Source organism: Sander lucioperca, chromosome 10 (genome assembly GCF_008315115.2).
Source record: "Sander lucioperca isolate FBNREF2018 chromosome 10, SLUC_FBN_1.2, whole genome shotgun sequence".
Lineage (NCBI taxonomy): Eukaryota > Metazoa > Chordata > Actinopteri > Perciformes > Percidae > Sander > Sander lucioperca.
In genome coordinates, this window is record NC_050182.1 from 40175558 (window position 1) to 40196231 (window position 20674).

The window sequence follows — 20674 nt, forward strand, 5'->3', positions numbered from 1 at the left end:
AAAAAAAAGAACAAAGGACAGACATCTTGAAAGGGAACAGAAAAGAAAACAAGGAAAGTGGTATTTCAACCAGATACGATGAATGCAGTTGTAGAGGAACTAGAAGATTCAAGGTCACGCTGACAAATAACAGATCAAATGCAGGGTCTGAGTGAATGGGATGACTGTCCAGGGGTGGCCCACACTTCCCTCCATCAAAATGCTGTGCCGTCATCCCTGTGATGGCTCTGCTGCACATTATTCTTGTCTGTGTGATGGCACCCTTACATGACTGAGAGGAGGAAAAAGAGGAAGGAGGCAAAAGACTGGCAGATGTAAATCACCCAAATAAAATAATATTCCTCTACATATTCAGCCCATGCAGGGCTATCAGCTTAATTAGCCGGTTTAGTGCTTGTGTCATGGCTTAACTTCAAAAAATGTTAAAAATGGAGAAAAACTGTGGGGAAATGGTGACTTCTGCAGGTTTTTCATCTCATTACAAAGCCTCCCGTCCTCTTTGAGTGGGTACAAAATATTCCTTACCATCTTTTGAAAGAGCATCTGTAGTTAGCTGATTTTTCAAAAACAAGAAAATTGTGAGAATGTCCTAAAGATGGGCTTTAGTCTTAAAATGCTTTTAGCAAATGAGACTTGGACTCCCATGACTGCATATCTCAAGACACAGAGGGACTGGTTGGATTGTTGCAACATATTTATTTACTTTTTTACACATTGCACATTGTAATTAGGTTTGTCAGAATATTGTGCAGGTCTGACTGTTGTAGTCATTTCTTATATGTGTTTTGCCACATTTGACCGTTTTTTTTGTGTCCTGAATAAAGAATAAAGTATACATTGTACGCAATATATACACCCATATATATATATATATATATATATATATATATATATATATATATTTTTAATTTATTTATTATTATTATTATTATTATTATTATTATTATTATTATTATTAATAATTTAATAAATTAAATATACAATATATAATTATTATTATTATTATTATTATTATTATTATTATTATTAATAATAATAATAATAATAATAATAATAATAATTGTATATTGTACATTTAATTTTATTGATGGAAACTTTTGTAATTATGGACAATAAATAGTGCAGTGTAGCCTAAAAGCAGTTTCTTCAGGGCGACAATTAACTATAGCAGAATCTAAATTTCACTTTATGAGTTCAATATACAGTATGTCGTAATTCTAAGCCAATAAAGTGTGTTCAGTCGGGTGGAGAGGACGGCAAGGTAGTGTTATTTTTAGCGGTTCCTACCTCCGCGTGAGCACAGGCTTCTATGACTGTCAATATAGCCAGCATCTCACGTTAGCTACTCTGTGCTGTGGAGTAATGTCTCTATCTAATAGGTAGCAACATTGTTGTGGATGCTGCGGTCTCAGCCTGCAACTTCAGAGTCTGGGGAGGAGGGGGCGGGGGAGACGACTCTCTCCAGTATTTTGAATTTGTACTGCAGTAACTATTTTAAACACTAGCTGTCAGTATTACATATTGCACCTTTAAGTAAAAGTACTAATACCACACTGTAAAAATACTCTGTTACAAGTAAAAGTCCTGCATTTAAAATGTTACTTAAGTAAAAGTGTGTAAGTATCATCAGGAAAATGTAGTTAAAGTATTAAAAGTAAAGAACTCTCCTCCCATTGTAGAAAGTGTAAAGGATCCAAACAGGTGTGTGTTTAATGGTCTAATCATCTCAGCTGGACTTGTAGGACGTTATATTGTTGGCTAGTTTACTTTAGAATAAAACATCAGATTTGATAAACTACATGTGTTTTATGTGCAGAAATCTTAATGTGTAAAGTAACTAGTAACTAAAGCTGTCAGATGAATGTAGTGGAGTAAAAAGTACAATATTTCTTTGACATGTGGCATGAAAAGAAAAGACTGAAGTAAAGTACAAGTACCTCAACATTTGGACTTTAATACAGTATTTGAGTAAATGTACTTAGTTACATTCCACCACTGGCTGTCATGTTAAAGCAACGATACGAATAACCAATACGAAGCATATGTTACGATTAGGGAAATGGCGGATCCAAAAAATGCAGAGACAACAGGGCAGTGGTGAGCTTGAGGATTTAATAAAATAAAAAGTGATACAACAAAAAGGATTCCTGAAGAAAGCAGGCAAAAATGGTACCAAAAACTGTTGAGGAACCAAAACCCTAACCAAAATAAACTGGCACACCGAGACAAAGGGGGTAAGCATACACAGACAATGATCTGACAACAAACAAAGACAACACAGAGACTAAATACACAAGGTAATGAGGGCTCAGGAACAGGTGAAACACATCAGGGTGGGGCAGACAATCACAAAGGCGGGAAAACACAAGGCAGGAAGTAAAACAAGACATGACAAGGGAGAAAACAGACTACAAAATAAAACAGGAAACTGAAGCATAAAACATACACAAGGATGAAAACAGGGTAAAACGCAACAGAGAACACAAGAGACAGTAAACAACAAGGAAACGGGGGATGATTTAACACAATAAAACAGGAAAAACTATAACAGAAAATCGCAACCATGACAGCATACATCAAAAACTACTTGATCACAGAAACATGAAAAAAAGCACAACATTAATAGTCACTTGCATTCAATACGTTATTTTCATTTTAAGAGCATATAGCTCTTGAATGTTTTTCGACACTAGTTTCATGTCTAATATTGCCTGTGGCCAAATTCAGATTTCAAACGTTTTTTAAACATTTCCTCCACACAGCACATGAGTCTTATTCATCCATGTCAATTACTTGCCATGTCTGGAAAAAAAAGAAAAAAGTGTTGACTGTGTTAAGCAAAAATATTTAAGTAAATAGAGTGATTGAGGAGGGGGGGGTGGGGGGTGGGGGGGGGGGGGGATATTTATATTTCCTTGTCTCCTCAGGCAGTGACGCTGTGTTGGAGCACAGAATCTATGTTTGTTTTGAAATGCTTTTTCTCCCTTTTTTCCCCAGCCTGTTTTCTGCTACAAAGGCAGCGAGAGCAGCGGCGTTAGACCAGAGCCGAGGCTGGAGTCTTTAAATCCTGACGCGCTTCAAAGCACGGAGAGAGCAATTCATATTCTTATCTGAGACTCAAAACAGCCTTTCTGTGTGGAAGAGAGCGGGAGAGAGGGAGAGGGGGAGAAAAAAAATGCTGTCGAGTAATTTTCCGTTTAAACGTTCCACTCCACAACAATTTGCATAAGCAGCCCTGCGTCTGTGATAAGAAGATTGGTAATTTTCAAAGGCTCTGTGGGGATTGAGAATTAAAAGCCTTTCTCCGCTATCTCCCCTCTTGCAGCTGGCCACCACAGATTCCCCAGCTTCTCTCACGCGTTTCCTCCTAAACTATGCCTTATAAACTTTCTCTGCCATCCTCTCCTTCTCTCTGCTCGCTCTGACAGTGCTGAGTCGCTCCCTCTCCCTATATACTGTATTCCCTCCCTCCCTCTCTCTTCCAAACACTCGTTCCCTTCTATTTCCCCCTTTCTCCAGCTCGCTCATCCCGGCACTGCTGTTATTTGGGGAGAACAAGAAAATAAATAAGGTAGAGGGGGGGAACAAAAAAGGGCTTAGTATGACAAAGGAAGTGTTGCAGTATTTTTAAACCAGAGTTTTCTAGATTGCAGGGCAGGCTGAGAGGCGGGAACAGAGAGACTCGCAGAGGGAGAGACAGAGCAGAATAGAGGAGGGATGCTCTTATCACCAGTGACTTAATCTGCCAGAGAATGGTGTCCTTAGTGCCAACACTTCAGGGCCTATGGGTGCTGCAAGGCCTCAGGGAGAAGACAGTGTCTTCCTCACACCTTATTATATAATCAATATGGGCTATAGTCAGTATCTTAAATCATGATGTTGATGGGAAAAAAGAAGAAGAATTCTCGTCAGAGTGAAGAATACACTTAAGCAGTATTTCTCTCAGTGGTACCGATCTGATCGCTAACTGTGACATGACAGCTTCACTGACACCAAACTAAACGCTAAAACAGAAACGTGACAAAGTGAAATTAAAACAGACCATATTATCTATAGAAGAGGTAGAAAAGGTGACGAAGGGGCAAACTTGGCAAAGTTCAACTAAAGATTGTAGAAAGAATCTGGAGACACGGTCATAAGCCTTCTCTAGGTCTATAAAACAAAATGCCCATGAGCCCTTCAGTATTTATGTGAAGGTAAAGAGCAAGTCCGCTGTTCAGGACAGATTCTGCAGTGTACCAACTGAATCTATCCTGCATTCACCTACGGCACCTAGAAATTGAAATTTGAAAAAAGAACACTTCCTTAAGTTCCCTTGGTAAATGCCAATGTTCTCAACTTAAGCGGGATACAAAAGAAACATGTAAGCTACAACAGATGGAAAAAATTCCCGAACCTTCAGCCGCTTAGGGTGAAACTCATATACCTTGGACACCTTGACTCTGTGGTGCTTTTAAACTACATCAGTGACCTCTGCCAGGGAGAGGGGGAAGGATTCCCTCAAATCCTCTATCACTACCTTGAACAACGTGCCTGACACAAAGCCAGTGTATGTCTTCCTCTGTTTGAACCCTGATTTTTCAATGGGGAATACCCATGGCAGGCCGGTAATGACTACCGACCAGGAGCATTCACTTCCACAATCATAAAGTGCTTTGAGCGGTTAGTCAAATCCTTTATCACCCCCTCCTTCCCTGACTCACTGGAACCACTTCAGTTTACAGGCAGGCCTAATACATCCACAGACGACGCCATCACCCTAGCCCTCCACACTGCCCTCTCCCACCTGGACCAGAGGAGCACATATGTGACAATGCTGTTCATAGACTATAGTTCAGCATTCAACACCATTGTGCCCTCCAAGCTCCCTGACTTTGTGCTTAGCCCTCTGCTGTACTCCCAGTTCACTCAACAAGGGTGACGAGATGGTCTACAGAGAGGAGGTCAGATCCCTGACGTCTTGGTGCCTGGACAACAACCTTCATATCAACGTCAGAAAAACTAAAGGAGCTGATTGTTGACTACAGAAGAAGCAACGGTGAGTACACCCCCCCCCATCTCCATCAATGGGACTACAGTGGAGAGAGTCAGCAGCTTCAGGTTCTTCGGGGTTCACAACAGTGAGGTCCTAGTCTTGCATTGCCAGACCTATCTCCACAGTGCTGTGGTGGAGGGTCTGGCTAGTCCACACAACATTCCAGGATGGGAGAAAATCGTGCTCTGGTTTATTGCCATTGGCATTTATTGGCATTCATTTAAACCAATCACAATCGTCTTGGGCGGATCTAAACGCTGGACGGAGCAACGGTGCCTCTGCAAAATAGGCTTGGGAAGGAACTTGTTTTGGTGGAACATAGTACAGATCTGAGGAGCAGTTAACCATAGTCCTCATAAATTGACGGTAGTTTAGAAAGCCAACACAAATAAAGCGGAAGGTGATGGGACATCCGAAATTCCAGATTCCGGAATTTCCAGTGGCACCGGAACAATCACGGAAATTAAACGTTGTCTGTATAGACTAGTGAGGTCCTGACCTGGACTCACCACACTGACACTATCACCAAGACTGCATGGCAGTAGCTCTTCTTCCTTTGTAGGCTGAGGAGGTTCATCATGGACTCCGGGATACTCTGCAACTTCTAAGGATGCACCATTGAGAGCATCCTGACCGGCTGCATCACCGCCTGGTATGGCAGTTTCACCACCCTCAACCATAAGTAACTCTATAGAGGGTGGTGAATACTGACCAGCACATCACCAGGATGGATGACCTCCATGGGGGACCTCTACGCCCAGCGCTCCAAAAAGAAAGCCAACAGGATAGTCAGGGACCTTAATCACCCCGGCCACAAACTGTTTTGCCTGCTGCCATCAAACAGACAGCACCGGGTCCCGCACCACCAGGCTCAGGGACAGCTTCATCCCAAAGGCACAGGCCATAAAGCGTTTGAACTCTTGAGCTCCTGAGCTCATCACCTGTCACTCTACCATTATACTGTTACTTTACATTACACCGGGTTTACATTAGTCACTGAAGCACATTCTGTTGTCGCAAAACGCTGGGAATCACTGACCTCTTGGTTTCGGCGACTATGTTAAGCAATTGTGCTGTTCACACAGGATGCAGCGCGCCACAGAGCTCTGCGAGCGGCTCGCGATCCGGAGCAATGATTTTCGGCGTCCCAGTGACCCGAAGGACAACACAAGGGTTAAATGACGCACCTGTTCCACACATTTGTGTCTAAACAGAGAGCGAGACATGAGCGGACAGCATGCATGTACACACACACACACGCACACACACACACATACACCCATACTAGAGATTAGCTCTAGTTTGACAGCAGAAGAGTAGAATTGCTTGATGATCGAGAGAAATGTGCTTCTGGTGGAAACCGTAAAGCGGCTGCTTGCCAGACTCTGGACATATTGTGGCGCTTCCGCCCCCAATGTTAACCCTGTGGTAAAGTGCCACTTTACCATTGTACTGTGACCACACATTATATACTTTACTTTTACACCTCTGTGTACATACTGTATATTACTTCTAATTTTACATATCCAGTATTTACCACATTCCTGTTTGCTTTCTGTTTACATTTAGTTTATTTGCAATACTGTCTACAAACATTTATATTACTTAATTTATATATATATATATGTTTATATTTTAGCCTTATATTTTTACTTGCACTATTTGTTGTCTTAGATTTAGATTTTGCTTTTACTTGCGTGTGTAATGAGCATTGCTGCAGGGTGCCTGAGGACTGAGATTTTAATTGCCAACAACTACTTCTCTGTAATTATTGCGCACATGATAAGAATAAATAACTTTTCTCTTTTTAGATGAATATGTTAAATTTGGACTAAGCGATAATTGCTGCCATTGTAACTGTTTTGAATATTAAGGACTTCAACAGCCTGACATTTTTAAGGTCATGGGAGAATTTACTAAAGCCCCATTCAGTCTGATATTTTACAAAAGGATACCAGAGCAAAAAGAAAAAAAGGCTTTGGGAGTTAGCTCTGTCGTCGTTGTTCAGACACTTGAGGTTCAGTTATAAGTTATTACCAGAATGTTTGGTAAAATAGGGTGCGTAGGCATCCTGGTTTAGAAGGATAGCATGGTCTTCTCTGGTGCACTGTCAGTCTTTAACAAAGAAGTCTTGCTTTTAACAGCTTCACTTTCAAGAAATCCCACATCCAAATGGAGGTCAGCAGGGCTGGTCAAGAGCAAGGAAGAGGGAAAGAAAAGATGAGGTACAGTAGAGGAGAGCATAAATGGCTTGTTCACCTTTTTATTTTTCAATATTTCGCAGGTCCTCTGAGACATAACAACCATAAACCATTTTAAAAACATTTATTTCTCCAATGGAGAATGCAAAAATCTGCATAATAACCATTAAAGCTGATAGGACTGCCATACAAACCAACTATCTATCTTATCTCTTCCTCCCTTACATGGAGGACAAACTTGCTGTGTCTCTGGGAGAAAAACTACTTACCTTGTGTGACATGAGAAATATCCTCCTAATACCACAATAATGCAATGCAATGATAATGGCCATACTATTATTTTCCCTTTATCGCTTCTGGTCGGAAAAATTGGAAGTCCATAAAATAAATAATGTTTACAGCGGAACTGCCTCACTTGTAATCGGCTTATATGCAATTTACATAAAACTCAGAGTCCCATGCAGTCACCCTGATTATGATATTTAAAGAGAGCAGCAAATAAACACAGACTTCCCTGGGGGAAGCACCGTGACAACCATTGTCAACAATGGAACAAAAACTCCTACCAGCATCAGCATATTTGGACTTTTGTTAAAGATTGATTGGCATTTTGTTAAAAAAAAAAACCACATAACAGCCAGTCATGTTGTCTACCTCTGACATGGTAGATGTTCTTCTCTGACTTTAGTAACATACAGAAAACTGGCAACTCAGACTGAACAGTCATGTCGGACCCTGCTGACTTACAAACCAACGCAACATTAACCATGATTCTACAATGGCCATCTTGCATATACAATCGCGGCAACACAGGTGAGGAAAGTCATCGAAAGCTTTAAGGGACCAATCATAACCTGTACCTGTTTGGAAGCAGACAGTATCAAAATGAACCTGGTTGTAATGTCAGCATTATGTTAGGAACCTGAAATACCTTAGTATGCCTCATCTCCTCTGTGGATTTATACACACTGTCAGCAACCACAGATGTGTACACTGCTGCACTCTCATTCTTTAGTGCAGAGATCTTCAACAGGGGGTCCGTGACCCTTAGGGGGTCGTTAGAGTTAGTGCAGTGAGGTAGCCGCCAAATTATGTCAGCATTTTAAAAATTTAAATATGTCTGAATATGAATATCAAATATAAATTGGTCTATTTGTGAAAAAAAACAAACATTTAATTTACACACAGAAGATAAGCTTACTATAGGTAAGGTAGCCATACAGTTTAGCTTAAGGATTCACTGTGCCTTCCACATGTATGTTTAACATTAAAATATTAACTATAAATAATATGTTAATATCCATTCATTTTCATCCATTTGGCCCAGTTTAATATGCAACTCAATTGTATGAAATATATTTAGTAGGTTTTTTCTTTTCTTTTCAGCTAAGGGGTCCTTGGCCTAAAAAACGTTGAAGACCCCTGCTTTAGTGAGTTGCCACTGTATGTCTACACTATTGTTAGCAGTGTGTAGAAATCTACGGCAAACACCATAAACCCTAGATAAACCAAGAAAAACCTATAGTTTAATTAAATTGCAAATCTAACAATAGGACCATTACCCCAATAGCATACATCAAGTGACTAGCCTCTTGATATTTGTTTTACATCGGTTTAGTAGACCTCTAAACTATCACCCATTGAGTAGCAAATAAAGCTGTCAAGATTGCGTTGCCATGCCAGCTGGGCAAAAGGTTTGTGACCAACCGTTAATTAGAAGTGTTGATAACACGGACCACAGCCAATCATAACCACGAAGCCACTCACTGACTGCGATGCTGCCAATTTTGAAAGACACTCAACAGGCAAACTGCACTGACGTAATTGTGAAGGCCGGCACTGGCAGCCACTAGAGCGCATCAGCTGGCACAAAAGATGTGCAGTGGGCCGAGGGCTACGTTCAAAGAACTATGGGCTTGAACCGCAGAAACGATTGTGATCACTTTGGCACGGATGAGTTGAAGCATGTAAACTGTTCAGACATGTCAGCCGGATACCAAAGTGAATTTGCTTTTTGCTTCACCTAATTCACTCAGCCTGGCATTATGTTAATGCTATCAGATTTCTTGTATTGCCCTTACCAATCAGTAGCAAGTGACATACCCATCACATAACATCATTTTCAGTTGACACAGAAGCTGCAGTGGCAGAAAGAAGATATTGTTGGTAAGAGCAGAGCAAAAAATTGTGCCAATTTAACAGTTATTTCTGTAAGCCGACTTACAACAACCTGTATAGCTGCAGCAATCTCATCAACACTTTTTTTTTGTATTATCCCACTTACAAAGCTCTGATTGGTCAATTATTTCTTCAACTGGTGGAAATAGATTAGCCTGGCACTGAATGTCTGGAACCTTTTAGTTCATTTTTGATTTCCAAGGGTCGTTATCAACGCTATAGACAAATGTATAGATCTGCAACCATTTACAGCAACGAAACAACGTAGTTCTGAGGGACACATGCAAGTCGGGGCAATGATTGGTCTGTTTTGAAGCAGGAAACAAAATGATGGTGACCTGTTCACAAACTTTCTCAAATTACAGCTAAACAGTACACTACAATTCTATACTAATACTTCTATTTTATCTGCTTTTACATTCTCTCTAACTGCTGTTTAATGTTTTATGTAAATCACTTTAAATTGGCTTGTTGTTGAAATATATATATATAAAGCTGCCTTGCCTGCCTAAAATGTCTTTCTGAAAACATTAGAGGCAAGAAATATGCAATACGATTCATATGTGAGCAGCACAGCCTAGTTTAACAGTTTGATGTGAGTTTGGTGAGCCTGGTGCGTTGCACTGAACACAGTATGCCAGTTATGTCCAGTAACTATGTTCTAGCATGATGCTCATCTGTCAGTCATCATCTTAAGACATTTTAAGATCTTCAGACATCTGGAACTAGGCTACAAACTGGCACCAAATATTTCCCAGAATGCAAACATTATGTGAACAACAGCCCAACAAAAACATTGGATCTCAATAAATGTAACAATATTGTTAATGACTTTCCATTTCAACTTAGTCTCACACTGCCAGACCTTCCTCCACAGCGCTGCGGAGGAGGGTCTGGCTAGTCCACACAACATTCCGGGATGGGAGAAAAATGTGCTCTGGTTTATTGGCATTTCTTTAAACCAATCACAATCGTCTTGGGCGGCGCTAAGCACCGGACGCAATGATGGTGCCTCTGTAAAATAGCCTCCGGAGGGAACTTGTTTTGGTGGAACGTGCTCGTTCAAAAGTTGTTTTAGTCGTGCAAGAAAAAGCTAGCTGTCTGGATTAATTTCTTTTTCTTTTTTTTTTTATTTCTTTTTTTTTATTTATATGTATACAATGGTGTCAGCGCGCTTATACTTGTTTTAGTGTTTGTAAAGCATTAAAGCTTAACAAAGAATGGTTCACAAAAGCAAAGTTCCTTTTTTATTTTTATTTTTTATGTAGATGCACTCCCCTACAAAATCACCCCAGTAGTCGAGAATGATTTAACATTTCCAAATAGTAGTTATTTTTGTCATCTGGTAAAAATAACTTTCATGCAATATGAAAAGTCTTTTTTCATTGCAATATATATCGCAGGAAAAAAAGAATTATCGCAATGTCAGTTTTTTCCAATATCGTGCAGCCCTAGTTTCAACCATACCCACTTAAAGTTCAAATCTTCAGTCCTGCTTGTCCTATGTAAATAGTTAAATAATTTGGGTGCACTAAATGGACAAATTAAAACATTTGGGGTACATTAATAGTCGAATATTGGCTATTGGTAATTTCCTTTTAGAATGTCAGCATCAATCAATTACTCTGAAGAAAACAAGCTTTTACAAAATCAATACGGATTAGAGTCACACATACTACTGGTTCACCTCTGACCAATTACCTCACAGTTTAAAGAGACAATAAAGCCATTTATGCGATTCATTCATTCACGCTCTTAGATACTACAGTGACAGACAGACTTTTTTTTTTTTATTTATCAACAAAGGCATCTTCATTGCTGCTATTGAGGGTTAACCTTGAACAAGAGAGGTGAGCTAATCTCAGAGCAAAGTGTGCTTTGTAAAATCACACTGGATTCAATAGGGGAAGCATTGCTTTATAGTGCTGTGTGTGTGTGTGTGTGTGTGTGTAATGTGTGTGTGTGTGTGTGTGTGTGTGTGTGTGTGTGTGTGTGTGTGTGTGTGTGTGTGTGTGTGTGCGCGTTTGAGTCAAACAGGGTAAAGGCTGCACACTGTGGTTCAACCTGGCTTTGTACTCTGCTGCAGCTTTAAACCCAGCAGACATTTGCGCCCAGAATCAGGGTTTGAAGTAGAAATGTTGGGGTGGGGTCAGGTCTTATCCACATATATGCATTTCAATTCAGAAGCATACATGCAGTGGTGGAAGAAGTATCCAGACCCTTTACTTAAGTAAAAGTACTAATACCAAACTGTAAAAATACTCTGTTACAAGTAAAAGTATGTAAGAATAATGTACTCCCCCATGAGGAATTTTAAGTAATGACGACAACACTGTCGGCGCGTCTTTTGATTTGATTTGATTTATTTAATTGTATCAAGAATGTCTTACACATGAAAAAAAAGACATCAAATACAATCGAGGATAAAAACACAATAAAGTCCTGGTCCTCACACGTCCACGTCTTCCTCCTCTCTCTCCACTTTCTCACCTAGCTATCAATTAAAGGTGGAAAAGCCCAAAAAATTATCTTTAAAAAAAAACTAAAACATGATGGACTCTTCAGAAGAGGTAATCATCTTCACATGAGATTCTGCATGCGAAAGTCCTCCACAGCGCTGTGGAGGAGGGTCTGGTTAGTCCACACAACATTCCAGGATGGGAGAAAATCGTGCTCTGGTTTATTGCCATTTCTTTAAACCAAACACAATCATCACGGGCGGCGCTAAGTTGGAACATGTGTACGTTCAAAAGTAGTTTTAGTTGTGCAATAGAAAACTCAGATAGGACAGATAGTCTAGCTAGCTGTCTGGATTTACCCTGCAGAGATCTGAGGAGCAGTTCCAAATCCACCAGAGTTTAGAACGCCAAAACAAAGAAGAGGAGTGAGCTGAAATGAGGGACATCCAGCGGCACTGGAACAATCTGGTAAATTAAACGTTGATATAGTCAAAGGTTATTGATTAAAAGTGGCTAAATATAAGATTTCTCCAGTCCATTTTTCTCTTTCCTCTTCAACATGCTCAGTCCAGCTGTGGCTGATGGGGGTAGAGCCAGACAAGTGTCACTGACATCAACTTGGGTAACTTCAAATGTTGTTATTTCCACTCCATATCCTTCAAAGTAGCATAAAGAATCTAGAGGGACTGGGGGAAGACTGATTGAACAGTAAGCCAGTTTCCTTGCAATCTGTCAGCGTTAGCCAATCCCCTGTGGCCGAGTGCAGTGATCAGTCAGAGGTTTAACACTGTGATTAGGTTATTCTTTTTCATTATCTTATTTGACAAAGGCATGTGGATGGGTCCATCATCTGTCTACCCATTCAGATACAAGCCATCTTCGTTTTTTGTCTTATTTTCCTGACCCCACTCCTTCTTCCTTTGTTCCTTTCATGGTCACAATAGCCAGCGCTCTATATTATCCTCAATTAAGCCGGAGGAAAACTGTTACATTGATTTTTTTTCAGACTCAGAAGGATGTAGTTGCTCACTAGGAGATCAATTTCAGCTCCGAAGATGGATGAGTTTTAAAAATGACATCAGCATGGAACGCCCGCCCCCCACCCCCGCAAAATCAAATCAATAATGACTTCAGTTATTTCGTTTTGTAATTGTTTATCTACTAGTGAAATGGCTACAGCTTTTGTTCACTGAATTGCTAAAACATCTGTGTTTTATTTGGTAATTATAAACCATCGTGTGCAGCAATCAACAATCACAAAGTTTGTGGTCCACTGAACACAGATGAGGTGATAAAACATCATCGCCAACTAGAGAAACTTGCAGCGGGAGGAGAGTAATCTGCCCCCGGATAATGGATTATAGATTCAATTTATTTTCAGTGTAAACTGAGTAGACAAGGCGGGACACGAGAAGAAAATGACATCCGCACTTAATTGACCATTGGTGATGTGCAGTGATGCATGTAGACCAGCATCGAGAGCATTCAAGGCTACATCAGTGGTTAAACTTGCTGCAACGTTTCCCATCTCTTTCTTTAATATAGAGGTCTAAGGGCGGATCCAATCCTCAAACAACCAACACCTGAGTAAGCCTGAACCAGATCTGGGTTTCACACAGGGTGCGATTTGTGAAAAAAAAAAACATGCAGGAATATACATAGCGCTGTGTTGTCAATATAAAACACAGCACTTTCAAGCCGGAGAGCGGAGTTCACTTTGCAAAATACTTTCACCCAGGACGCTCGTTTTGATTGATTGATTGTTTATTTTTTTCGGTTTTCGGTTCGTTCCTCGGAAGTGTTTTAATCCAAATCATGATCTTTGTTCTAAACTTAACTAATCATTTTGGTGCCTAAACTTAACTGTCATTGCCTCATGACGCTCACTTTTTCTGACTCCACTACCACAGTGCTTGAAAGGGCCGTCATCTGGCGGTGCCTGTAGCCGGCTCACAGTGTAGTGGCTAAATACAACCAGCAACTGCTGCTCGGATTTATTGTGTTCACGTTACAGCGCTTTACTTAGCTTAAAATACTAATATGTTAGGTATAATATATGGTCTATTGGTGAAGTAGCATTGATCACTTTGAGGGGGGGATACATTTTGTCCCCACCGGGGATACAAATAATTCAGCAGAGGCAGGGATATGTAGACCAGAAAGGGGGTAATCCCACGCATCCCCCCGGCAAATTGCACCCTGGTTCCACACATCTAGTCTAGTTATATCCAGATTGGCGCTGACTTAAAATCAATATGGCACTGAGGTCTGCATCATTTTGTCTTGACATAACAGCATCAGAGAGAGTCTACATATCTGATCTGTCTGATCAAAATATAAAACCTATTTTTTAAACATTTGTCTGCTGTTCATGTGCATCACTGCCACTGAAAAAATGTTTTCAAATATCTTTAACAGAGAGACAACACCTATGATGCTGAAATTAATTCAGCTATGGGACTAGCATTGTTCAAACCCACAGGTCGATGCTTTAAATTATGTGATGACAGTAGAAAATATGACAAGCTGAATTTTGGGGAAAACACTAGAAAACATTTTTGGACGGAAATTCACGTGTGATCTCTTGTGCTGAAAGTTTAAAGAGTTTAAAATGTCTTAGGGCCTTTTCACACCTGAAAATCCAAACCGAGGTCCGGACCAAGGTTCATGTTTTGGTTAAATTGAATACATTTGATCTGGTTAGTTTTGGTTTCATACTGCAGTTGTGCAAGAGTACTAAAGAACTACACATGACACAACTACGTCCTGTCATCATCACATACGTGAGCCACGTCTCCTGATATTTGTAATTGATTGGTTTGTAGACGGGCTTCCCCGTCCTCTGGTATCCTCTCTCTGTGTCTGAGTTTTTGTGAGTGTTTTCCAGCTGATTCCTGCTCTCCCCGTGCTACAGCGGCACTTTTGTTGTTTTGTTGCTTTGAGAAGCAAGACATAGGAACTTGTTGAGACATGAGTCCTTTAAGTCTAGCTATATTTTTGAGGATAGTACAGTTTGTAGTAGGACGATTTTGCGATTCTGTAGATGTGGGTTTTGAAATTTAAAGCTTTAGTGCGTAACTTTTAGATTTTAACAAATGTCCGTTACATTCAAGCCATTGCCAAATGAGTTGCTACAAAGCTAAGACTATCAGCTCCACACAACTCTCTCTGTATTTCTCAGTATGACTATGTTCAGAAGATTGTGGCGTCCGGCGACTTTTGCGCGCAGAAACTCAAGTGAAGATAATGACGTCTTCTGAGTCCATCATGTCTTTTTAATCCTCCATGTCCTCCTTGGCTACTAGTAACTGTGTGCAGGAGGGGTGGGGGTGAGGGTGCGCGATCACAGAAGGCTTGTATCATGTGGACGCGCCGACAGTTTTGTTGTCATTACTTAGAATTCCTCATGGGGGAGACAGAAACTACGCACTATAGCTTTAAGTCTGAGTCCAAAACTACACCAAGAACTCTTGATATGGTTTGAAGTCTTAAAAATGAAGGCTTCAAGCCGAGCACTGACATCTAATTGTTCATGTTTGGCAGCAGTCAAAGATGCAAGCAGTTAATAAGTAACAGGTAAAAGCAGTTTCATTCAGAAAGCACATGAAAATTCAGTTGAAGTGGAAGTTCCAAAAGTTAAATTTTGTTCAGTTTTAATTAATAAAGTAAGTAATAGTACGTGCCCACTGCCAAGCGTCATTTCCACGCTTCCCATTCATTTCTATGGGAGCAGCCGTGCAATGCATTCTGTGAGCGTTGCAGGGACATTGGAAAAGCTGGGCTTTGAGTCGCCCGCTCTTTATCTGCATAAAGTTGAATCCAGGCAACTTTATGCAAATGAGGATCGGCCGGCCCGGCTCAACGCCTCTCAAAAACTCATGAAATCTTTTTAACTGACTGTTGTAGATCTGAAATGAAGACAGTTTCTGCAACTACATAGCCTAATTCTTGCATAAAATGTTTTCAGAAACTATTTTTGTAAAATAAGAGATCGTATTCCACACGAGCCGCTATTATGGTCCGTTTTGAAATCCAGGAGCAGACAGCCCCACATGAAGCGTTCGTCCAATCAGGTGCAGCCATAGCGATTGTAGGAGGGTGTAGCCTGTCTTCTTTGCTTGTCAGTGGTCAGTGAAGAGAAACTGATAACTGCTGGAGGCTAGCCCGATAGCGTGCAATGCTGGGAAGCGGGGTGAACCCTTCTGTGAAAAAACGCCTATATGGACACATACCATAAGAGTTGCCACCAGTTAAAGCTGCATTCGAAGTACACTACAGCAATGTAAACGGCAAAGTTTAGTTGAAGAGTAAGCAATGAGAGCAATGAAAATGTCAGTTAAAGACTAAGAGATGAAAGTGTATTGTCAGTTGATGTGTAAGTGCTAAAAGCAGTTGAAATGTCAGCATGAAGTAGAAGCGGCCAAGACAGTCGAAATGTGTGCATTGTAAGCAATCAAAGTGTCAGTTGCTATGAAAGCACTGACAGCAATGCCTGTTGAACATACAATATTTCCCATTTACACACTGAACTTTAATAAATTGTTGGAACAAGCAACTTGGTCCTTCAGTTTGGAAATAATTTTATGATTTATATGTACTGCAGTCATGCACAGAGATATATTTTGATGGTGTTGTTCTATACATGTCCTGTATGTAAGGTGTAAAGTATGTAACTTTTACAGTGTTCTGCACAGAAAAGAATGATCCAGTTGATGATGACGCTTAGACTGTGTAGAATCTGGACACTGGACATATTGGATTGTGTATAATCCGGACTTGCCTCTCCCCAGGTACATCATTCTGTCTGTCTGTCTGTCTGTCTATCTGTCTTCTCCTTTGTTGTTTTTCTTCCATTCAGCTGCTCTGCCTCTGCAAAGACAGCGGCTATCTGGATTGGCGGAGAGCTAAATTGCTCAGCGTGAGCTTGGTCACGGCTCAGCTCTCCTTGAGATAATGAAATGACAATTAATGTGAAAGCTGTTGCCATCCGCTCATTTGTTCGCTCACTAGTAGAACAGCAGCATGGGGGGATGGGGGGGGAGGAGTGGAAACTGCCCAGAAAAAGTTTTCATATTGAATAGTTGCTGAAATGATGTTGAAAATCCAAATGCATGCATATATATATATATATATATATATATATATATATATATATATAGACACATTTAAGTTGATTCCACTGCTCCCTGGCCATAGATGTGATTTAAATAAAAATTTAATTTCGGTATCAGATTACAATTGACTCCAGAACTGTCTAACTGACTGTCTACCTTTTACTGCCACTTTATTTAATAGACAAATATTACTGATAGTCTAAATTTCCATTTTCTATGGCTTTTAAAAGCCATTGCAAGTAGAGTTCAGATAGAGCTCTGAAGCTAAGTAACCCATGTAAAAAAGGTAGATCCGTTATTAACCCGGTGACACTTAAGTCAATACATTATTTACCGTAGCCAGGGGCCTACACAGCACAGAGCCACACGGAGCTCTGGCCTACTGAGATAGTCCCTGACAGAATGGCAAAGGACACATATTTTTTCTTGAAACGAAAGAGCGAAAGCAGACCCTTGGGCATCTCATAAGATGTCTCTCTAATATGTGCTGTGAAGTGGAAATTCTGGCTATACCCCAAAAACCACATAGAAAAAAAAAACATTCTATTTAATTTCTGGCTGCAGTTGTTTCCCATTATTGCATTTTCCTCTCTAAATCAATACACTTGTAGGATAAAATTGCAAATGTATAACCATTATCTCAGTAGAAGTAAGACTAGCTCATGGAATTGGAATTACATATGTGGTTTTGTGTTTTTATAAGACTTCAGGCTAGTATTTCATGTTTTTTGTCTCTCCAAACAATTAATTTAACTGACGGCAAAAGCTAGTAAAGTATGACTTGAAATTACATCATCTCTGTTATTATGCTAGTGGGGGGATGTGATAAAGCTGTGTAATCTAGTTAGCAAAGTCCCTGTTTTGCATGACTGATCAAGCAAAGCTTCTTGTGACTGCATTACAATGCAAAAGCTCAGTCAAGTACACAAAATGGAAACAGATCAAAGGGAATGCAAAGCGTGGAGCACGCTGCAGTACGGGGCGGTCCACTGTACCTGGTATTGGTTGGCTTTTGCAAGCTCCTGATTGGCTGATTCAACGTTGGATGATGTAGTCTGGATGTAATCTTCAATGCTGTCTGAGGAAACAAAGAGCAGATTGATTGTTAATGGGTCAATTTCATTCCAACAATGTGGTCAGGTGGTGTGTTATATCACACACTTCAAAAAGGCACACACTTATTTATTCATTCATTTATTGGTAAAATAAACACAAAAGTCTACTGTCATCTATTGTATGTATTCCAAAAAAAACTCCACCAAACTTCTTTTTTCACTGTTGGTTCAGTTTGATCGAATCATCATACTCATTTTCAGGGTCATACTTGTAATTTGGGTTTCTACTAGAACATGTTTACATGCTTTAATGCTCAAAAAACACATTATTTATCATACTGTCTGTCTGAATATACCTGTATTCACCCCTTGCCTGAACATCTCTGTTTTAGTGCCTGTCTCTTTAAGCACCCCCCCAAAAAAAAGCCCAGTTTGCTCCGATCGGCTTGCGAGAAAAATATAGCGCACCTTTGCAAAGGTAGTTGGTAGTAGTGGGTGGAGATACTCAAATGGGGCGCGGGATATTCTAATGAACCTGCATGTGACGTTAGCCTGGTCCTACCAGACTTAGTACATTTCATTTGTACAGAGAGTCTGGCCTCTCTCCATTGACAAGTGTTAACTTCCTTGAAGGCGGGTACTCTGTTGAAGTTTAAAACTATTGGATCTGCCCAGAGCCACTCTGGATCTGCCATAACCAATCGCTAACGTTTGGTCGTGACGTATGTCATGCGCATGTGCAACAAGAGGGGAGACCGACAACAACTATCGGCTTATATTTAGCATTAGCATCGCTAGCGTTAGCATTAGCCAACTCCCTCACCACTAACGGAGCGAGCTGGAAAATCAAACTTTTCCCGAACCCTGTGGGGAGGAGGGCCACAACATCATGGCCACCAACACAACTCAGCAAAGATTGTTCTTGCTCGGGCTTTAACTTCTGGATATTCGGCAGCGTTGCTGCCACAACGGACCAAATGGCTTCGCTCACATCTTTCTAGTGCACGTCCTCAACGTCATCGTTCTCAGCCACTCCCTCTGTTCACTGATTGGACCGCCAAATATTTGACCGGAGAAAACCTAAGAATATACCACAAACCCAGACGGAGTACTGAAGGGAAATGAAAATTGAGCGGAAGTAAGTAGGAGGGCGGAGCCAGGCTAATGTGACATAGGAAGGGGAGCCAAATCTAAATCCCATGTTTTGTTTTTCTCAACTAACAGCCCACACAAAACTAACTGGGTTGTCTTATTTCACAGTTTGTGGGTTGGCAGGCACTACCGACACTTAAATGTATGCGCACAAGCATTGAAAGGTAAGTTTCCCATGATCCTTCCAGGTGTTCCAGTGATTTAGTACTTTATTGCATTCTATAGAGAAATGGCTAAATCAAAGCAGCAGAGGCCCAGATATCCTGACTTTTAGTCTCTAGTATTAGTCAAGCTCCAAAAACCTACACTTCCTATAATGCAACTCAATTGTGTCTTTGATTGGACACCTCCTGCCAAATAACCACTCATATTTTTCTAACTCTATGTTTCTGGAGTTGTACATGTGTAGCCTCCAAGCCCAGATGACTGCTGTTAGAATTTCTTGACAAACAAGTATTAACTAGTATACATTTGTGTGTCATCTGTCTTCATGGCCTGTTGTTGTCTTCTGTTTGTAAATTATAACTCATACTAATGTCTTGCAAAGGAGTTGGCCAAACAGTTGAAAATTAGACATCTGGCTAACACTGGCACATTTATGGTAATGTTGATTAATGTGTTGATTAAAAATGAAGATGTAATGCATGTTTAAATGGTCAAAATCCCCCTCAAAAGACCAAATTTTGTTTTGAGCAATCAGACAGGGATACTTTTCTGGTGTTTGTGTAATATCATACTGTATTTTTTAGAATAATTAGTCCCCTTATAATAAATTAACAGACTGTGACCTTTTAAAAAGTTCTTGCTCTTGGCTAGAACGTGGCTCTTGATATTGGTAATCGGATATTAAGTGACATCCTCAAAACTACCAGACATTAACCTGACAACTGCACATACCTTCGTTAGCTTTACATTAATATTTGTTTGTCATTTGTCTTTTTGTGTCACAACTTGCTGAGTCATCTTAAGCTTAATCAAGGACGTAGGTTTAGTTTCAACATTTGGGGGGGGCACATTATAACCGGAGGGTCTGGGGTCCGCCCCGATAAAATGTTGAGCGTCAAACACTTCATTTCCTGCATTCTGGTGAATTTTATGCAACAATATATGATTCAAATGTATTTATTTAAGTAAAGGAAATTATTATTCTCCTTCTTTTCCTAAAACATCACAACAACAAATCTGTTAGAGAATGAGACCTTGTTGAAGCCAGAAGCTCCAAAGTTTAAATCTACATAAAAGACATGAAATCACAAATCTAACGTTTCTAAATATTGACATATTCCCTGCATCCCCCCCCCCGAAATCTTTGCCTATGAGCTTAATGGAAGGTCTGACTTTTGTTATATTGTTACAATGCACACAGCCTCGACAGCATATTATGTGACAGCCCACCAGCTCTCAGTGTTACCAAGGACTGCAGGTCTAATAGTTAACACTGGTACAACAGCAGGGCCTCTTTTAAAGGCTGTCAATATAC

General features: G+C 40.3%; 1 protein-coding gene across 3 annotated transcripts in view; it reads right to left on the reverse strand.

Moving 5' to 3' along the window:
- tsnare1 (T-SNARE Domain Containing 1) overlaps positions 1 to 20674 on the reverse strand; it is a 242440-nt gene that overhangs the window by 89150 nt on the left and 132616 nt on the right. For all 3 annotated transcript variants that reach the window (XR_004898681.1, XR_004898680.1, XM_031322750.2), the window contains exon 10: positions 17983 to 18065. Coding sequence is in view for 1 of the 3 variants with exons in the window: in XM_031322750.2 (XP_031178610.1) it covers positions 17983 to 18065 (83 nt within the window). In the remaining 2 variants the exon portion in view is untranslated. The remainder of the gene's footprint in view (positions 1 to 17982; positions 18066 to 20674) is intronic.